At 48.2% G+C, this 6,796-nt stretch overlaps 1 protein-coding gene across 2 annotated transcripts in view; it reads right to left on the bottom strand.

Moving 5' to 3' along the window:
• KCNJ2 (potassium voltage-gated channel subfamily J member 2) overlaps window positions 1-6,584 on the bottom strand; it is an 8,012-nt gene extending 1,428 nt beyond the window's left edge. Inside the window, exons 1-2 of one of the 2 annotated variants that reach the window (XM_009283489.2) lie at window positions 6,117-6,584; window positions 20-1,487 (exon numbers count right to left, since the gene is read on the bottom strand). In XM_009283489.2, the coding sequence (XP_009281764.1) occupies window positions 20-1,271 (1,252 nt within the window). In that variant the 5' untranslated portion in view covers window positions 1,272-1,487; window positions 6,117-6,584. Of the gene's footprint in view, window positions 1-19; window positions 2,250-6,116 lie in introns of those variants that run through there. The other variant, XM_019473192.1, reaches the window with a different exon arrangement.
• Between the last annotated feature and the right edge of the window lie 212 nt (window positions 6,585-6,796).

The raw sequence follows: 6,796 nt of genomic DNA, 5'->3' as shown, positions 1-6,796 counted from the left end.
TCCCGCCGTAGCGGCCGAGGCTCTAGAGGCACCCCTGCTTGGTTGTGGTGGTCCATGTCCGGGTGGGTGTCTGTGCTCATGCTCTCAGGCACCCCAGTGTCAATCTCGTCCTCCTCTTTGCTGGTGAGGGCCACTTCGTTCTCATAGCAAAAGGAGTTTGCATTAGAGAGGATGTATTTCTTTTCCGCTAAGTCTCTGGCACTACAGATGGGTGTGTTGGGCACTTCGTATGTTTTGTGGAACCTCGAATAATCCACTTTGTAGTAGTTTTTCTCTTCAAAGAGTACGGGCTCGTAGCGGTGGCCCCAGAGGATTTCGTTTGCCAGATATGAGCTACGGCACTGGGTAGTCATGGCGGTAGCTTCCACCATGCCCTCTAATATTACTACAATTTCAAAGTCAGCGTTGTCCATGTCTTGTTTGCTCAAGTCATACAAAGGACTGTCTTCATCTATTTCATGTACTATTGTAATTGGGGAGACCAGGAATATGCGGTCTATCCCGCTGTCAAACCCTACATTGATGTCTATTTGATCCAAGGGGATGTACTCCCCTTCCGATGTGATCCTGGATTTGAGGAGCTGTGCTCGCACATGTGCCTCCACCAAGTGGCTTTTCCTCAGGTTTCCAACACGCCACATCAGGCACAGTTTTCCATCTCTCATGGCCACTACGGCATTGTGGCTGAAGACTAGAGTTTCATTTCTCTTTTTTGGCTTAGCCATCTTTGCCATGACAGCACCAATGATGAAGGCATCAATGATGCAGCCTACTATAGACTGGAAAACCACCATGAAAACTGCAATGGGGCACTCGTCTGTGACACACCTGAAGCCGTAGCCGATCGTGGTCTGGGTCTCAATGGAAAACAGAAAGGCTGCGGTGAAGCTGCTCACTTGAGAGACACAAGGTTTGTTATTTTCTTGATTCTCCAGATCTCCATGCAACAGCGCAATCAACCAAAACACACAGCCAAAAAAAAGCCATGAGAGGATGAATGCCAGGCAGAAGATAACTAGCATCCACCTCCAGCGGATGTCCACACAAGTGGTGAAGATGTCTGCCAGGTATCGCTGTCCCTTCTCACCCACGTTAATAAACTGGACGTTGCAGTGGCCATCTTTTTTGACAAAGCGGCTCCTGCATTGCTGTCTGGTATGTACCTTACTCTTTCCATTCCCGAAGCCGTTGGCAACGGCCATGGTTGCCAGCTTCATGCCGTCCTCTTCCGAAGACACAATGCTGTAGCGGTTGGTTCGCACGCTGCCCATCACTACTGCTGTGGACTGAGGTGCTTCTGCTTTAGAAAACAGTCTAAGTTTCTGCAAAACCCTTTGGAGAAACAGTTTTGAAAGTTCTAGAGGAACACACACACACAGAAAAACTGGGGAGAGGCTGGAGTCCCCAAAAGCCCTTGGATCAACCAAGGACAGTCTTCTGGCATGCAGATTTAGCTTAACAAGTAACCGTCATAGAGAGGGCATGGTCTGCAAGAGAAAGAGAAACGTCATATTAGATCTTGGAGGAAAAGGATAAGGAATCAAACCTGCATGAATCAAGTAAAATGACTCCTGTGGACCTGCAGGGAGTTTCCTTATTCTTAACGACAGCATTTTCTGGAATGCACAAGTTCTCCGAGCGCAGTTGTGTATTGACAGAAGTGACATCATTACTACAAAGAAGGCATCACTCCTCCTGAGTGAAAGCACTGAAGTGATCAGGTCACAAAAGTCTCTAAGCAATATTCACTTTAAAGCTGGACATGCGAAGAATCTATCTACTATTTACAACTGTGCTTTCTGTTTATTTTTTAAAAAAACAATTAGCTCTAACATCCATCTGTTCAAATATAAATATTGAAGCAGTTTTTAGTGGGATACAATGTGTCTCCTGGACTGTTTTACCTACGACAAACAAGGGAGTGTGCAAAAGGGAAGACAATGTGTACTGAGAAAAGCAATAAACTTGGAAAATGCAAATGTCAGTGATTTCCATGAAATTACATCGCACATAGCTTTTTTTTTTAAATTAAGCTAAAAAAAAAAAAAAAAAGGAGTTGCATATTCTCTGCAAAAGGCAGGAATAAAGGCTGCAGTAGTTCCTCCTTAACTCCATAAACTCATTGGGATCTGTGCAGTTTTTACACTCACATTAGGCTTAAGTTGTATGGAGCAAACTAAACCTTATAACGACCCTCATCTGCTCCTGCTAATGCAACCAGCAAAAGGCTACGATGGATTAGGACCGGCCGGGCATCTTCGTAACACCTTTGGTGGCAAGTACCAGCACCTTCCCCTCGGGAGCCCGAGGCAGCCAGTTCCATCTCCAACAGGTAACGGTTCTGAGTGTCCCATGGGTCTTAAATGTCAGCAAATAAGACTCAGCCGAGAGGCTACAAAACCTTCTTCCTGAGGGTAGAAGCCACCAAACTTGTTTCAGGGAGGTCTGGCTTAGACCCAGGTTTAGCTTTTAACAAGTGCGTCATCCATTAAGTCATGTACTGTATATCAGGAAATGTAACTGAAATACTGCAGAGGAGAAGAGATGCATTAATGCAACTGCTCCATCCACACATGCGCCCCATGGAGGAAATAAAACTAAAACCGAGTGATGAGGAATGTCTGCTGTCCATTTGTCATAGGAGAGCAGACTTCAGTACCATTTACAGTAGCGGGGGATTAAATCACAATGCTCTTTGTAAATTAATATTACCAAAACTCATCTGAGTTTGTCCAAAACCCAACAAAACTGCAGCCGCCAAGGAGCACGACCTCTGCCCACAAAGCGGCTTCAGTACTCCGTGGCTATTCCTCTGATTCGTATCTGACAACAGCTGTAGGTAAGAGTTTATCTCCTTTCCCAAAAGCAGCCCCTAAAGCCCTGCAGAGGTGTTCCAAAAACTTGAGGGATTTAAAACAGTTTCTCAGCCCTCCCACATCTTTCAACCGCATTACAAGGGCTTTAGGTCAGCAAACACTTGTTAGGAAAAGAGCAGGTGACAAACAGAAAACAGCATCATGCTCGCAGTTGCATGCAGGCTGGTTTTCCCTCCAGAATCTCTTTAGGGTTTCCTTTTACCTTCTCTTTCTTCCTCACTTCTGCTTGTTGTGCAAGAATGCGTCCCAACGCCTACTTGCCGAGATTAGTCATCTGTGACTTCAGCGGCGTACAAGACATTTTGGCAGCTTTTGATAGGTTCGGTAATGCCCGGTTTTGAGTATGGCTCTCAGCAATGTAGGCTTACAGGATGGTACAGCTGCCCTCTTACTTATCTGACTATCTTGCCTATACTGTGTAAGGATTCACTTTCCCCCCCACACACCCCTTTTTAATCACGGGGTTTCTAATTCCTGTCAGGATATCTTTCTCAAAAATACAAAGGAATTCTCTTAATGTTCACTTAAATTATTTTTTTTGGCTGAAAAACACTTTTATTAGAAACTTGAACACAGGGGGAAAGTGCAAATACTGTTAATACATTTCACACAAAATACTTATTGAAAAACCATTGCATTGGTCTGCAAATCGATCACTTTTATAAACCGCATCCTGCAATCACAGCCATGTTCAACTTCCCCATTCAAAGTCTGTTTTGTTCCAAGCTGATGGAAATACACAGCCTAGGAAATGCTTTATTTTGAAGTCTTTCTTTTTTTCTTTTTCCTGCATTGCCTCTTGGATTTTAGAGGAAAACTTGCGGTGGAGGGAAAGATAAGCTGTAAAGTCTCAAGTGTCTGAATATGCAGCTCCCCCCACAAAAGTCTTGACCCGAGGACATTTGTTTGAATTCCACAAATCACTGAAATGGCAACGCCAGCTTCCTGCAGCGAGCTGGCTGCATTTAGAAGTTTGGGACCCGAATTAGGTGTCGTACATTGTCATGCTCCTCCTCTGAATGGCTGAGCACCTTCCACCTACTGTACCTTGCACAGCCTTGCACCTTCATTCTGCCCTTGGGAGCGATCCTGCACCAATTTGGCTCCTTAAACTCGGAGGCGTGTGTGTGTGTGTGGTGTGTGTGGTGTGTGTGCCTGGGGGCACCCTGTGCTACCTTTACAGACTGATTGAAGTTTATACAACAAAGCTCTGGCACGCTCCACCGCAGCATAGTTGTCTTCTTTCTTTTACAGCACAAATTGCCTCTCTTCCTTGCTTGAGTGCTTGGAGTGGGGAGGATGCCGGGATGGGAGCGCAGCCAGCGCCGTGCGCAGGGACTGGCCAGAGCAACGCAGCGGGTCTGATCTTGCTCCTGCTCGTGGCAGCGCAGGCCCTGTAAAACGCCCAGTGATCCACTGGCTGCCCGATCACACACCTGATTGGTGTTCACCCTGACTTCCACAACTAGTTTCAGTAGAGGTTCCCCCCAAAATCCCAGAAACAATCAAACTAGCATGAAAATCGAATGGTACTTCTTATTTTGCTAATCCACCTGCTGCTCAAAGGTAAAACCAGTTTGCTGCCCCCCACCCCATTATCAGCTGTCGGTGGCACTGAAGATGCCAAGCTAGTGTGGGACCAGCCCTGCAATCCTCACCAGACAAAAGAAGCCAACCCAGTACCCACCAACCAACCCAAATCTTTGCATAATTGGGCCCAGCGCACTGCAGCCAGACACACACACATGCAGCTGTAAATTCAATCATCACTAGATGTGTTATTATTATTAATTCAGGCTGCCTTTCCTCCTGGAAGAGAATACAAGACTAGAGCAATGCAGCTTGTAATTACCAGCACTGGCACCAATGCAGCATTACCGGGAAGGGATGAGATGGGATGGGAGAGCCCTGGGCTTGCTCTGCTGCGAGGAGATGCTTGGAGGAGCAGAGAAAAACGGGGTTGTGCTGCATCTGCAGCATTTTTGAACCAATGTCTGTGGAAATGCCGCTATGAGGAGCCCAAACCCTCACTTTCCCCTTAGCAAGCATCCCCCTCAAGACCTCCCCCCAGGAAAGACGTTCACATCGCATGTCTGAACTCCACAACGAACAGCTCGAAAGGAACTGGTGCAGAAGGTTTAATACTGAGTAAAAACTCTGAAATGCAAAAAGAGCAGGGGGGTGGCGAGAGGAGCACTAACGAGCGCTTGGAGCAGTTATTCCCAGGCTGACGCCACTCAGCCCTGCAGAGTGAGCCGGGCACATGTTGCTAAGAGAGCACCAGCACTACCTTAGCCAAGCGCCTTCCCCTGCTGCCCTGGGTAAACAGAACAAAGGAGCTACCCGCACCAGCGAAGCCTGTTCCCACAGTCCCCACTCCCTCGCTGCTGGGCATGGCCACCCCCGTAACCTTCCTCCAGAACCCCGCGTTACTTAAAAGTCATTCCCCAGGGCTTCCCCGCTGATTTGGACAGGGCTCAAGTTACGCAAAGTGGTGAGCTGCCTTCAGGAGAAGGATCTGTCCTTTGCGATCAGGCGGTGTGGGGGGGGAAGACATAAAAAAAAAGAGCAGATGATGTAGGGAAATGGGTGCGAAGAAATAGGAGAAAGGGAAGGACAAGTGGTGTTTGCATCTGCTGTCCTGCAAAGGAGACGAGTTCAGGATATTTCTAGCTGATGACAAAATAACTACAAGTGAAATAGTCATCACCAGGGGGTGTACTTGATGCACCGGCTGTGAGGATGGAAAAGCAAACAAGTGTAAAGGTAAGGCTGAAACACAGAAACAAGTGCCGGCTGCCTGCGGGGTGGAAAGGTGGCAGCAGGCTGGGAGAGGACAGAGATGCGGGTCCTGGCTCAGCCCAGGCCACCGGCGCAGCCCCGGCACAGGCACCTGCGGGTCCCCGGCTGCCCCGGCCCCAGGAAGATGACAAAGCAGTTGCTGAACCCCCGCGAATAAATCTGCCATTTCTTATCAGTATTTTTTCCTTTAACTGTCATGAACTAAGTCGAAACAATACAGTCTCTTCACAGGCTCCCCAGCTGCAATGGGTTTTTTTTTTTTCAGTCTCTTCACAGGCTCCCCAGCTGCAATGTTTTTTTTTTTTTTCTTCCTATTTTTTTGGCAGGATGATTAAAAATAAAGAAAATCCTCCGTTTCCATAATGCCAATGAATGAAGTTACAGGTTCATTTCACGCCCCTCTAAAACATTTCGGACACTCCTTTCAAAAACACGCACCTGATCTCCAAGACTTGATACTTTTGACCTCTCGTACAGGAAACAACAGGCGAGAAGAATGGAAAGGGATGGAGCGGTGCTACTTCTGCGACACGGAGTTGTCATGCAAACTTCCAGCCCTTCCCCAGAATAAAATATCTCGGGGAAGGGGGGGAGCAGCTGGTGCATGGAAAGTTATGAACATAAACAGATGCTGCAAGCAGATGCTCGAGTGTTCCCAGCATACCTATCTAATTATTTTAGGCACTGAGAATAGCTCGTGGATGGTGCATGAGAAATGCAGGAGTTCCCTCTCCAAACGGCCACGCCGAAGCGTGCAACACGTTCACCGACAAGGAAAGCTGTATCTCGGGGATTTCGCGGCACGGTGCGTGCACCGGGCCAGCCACCGGCGCATCGCCCCTACCCCTGGAAACCAGGGTGGCACTTCGAGGCGACTGGGTGGGCGTCTCGAACAGATCTAGAAAGAAGGCGCTCCTTACCTGCCGGTGGCCTTAGAGGAGGTGCTTATAGAGTTAAAAGGGTGTAAGATCCAGCAGCTGGGGGGGACGCAGCAAGCCAATCCCAGGGTGCCCGCCGGCCGCCGCCGCACCGCTTGCAACTGAGCCACTCAATGAGCCGCTGCCCCTTTTTTGCGGGCTGCCATGTGATGTTTAATAGCGGCTCCGCCGTCCCCGCCC

The sequence above is a fragment of the Aptenodytes forsteri genome, unplaced genomic scaffold (genome assembly GCF_000699145.1).
Source record: "Aptenodytes forsteri isolate BGI_AS27 unplaced genomic scaffold, ASM69914v1 Scaffold86, whole genome shotgun sequence".
NCBI classification, from domain to species: Eukaryota; Metazoa; Chordata; class Aves; order Sphenisciformes; family Spheniscidae; genus Aptenodytes; species Aptenodytes forsteri.
The sequence above is the reverse complement of the archived record's forward strand: the minus strand, read 5'-3'. Positions and strand labels throughout refer to the sequence as shown.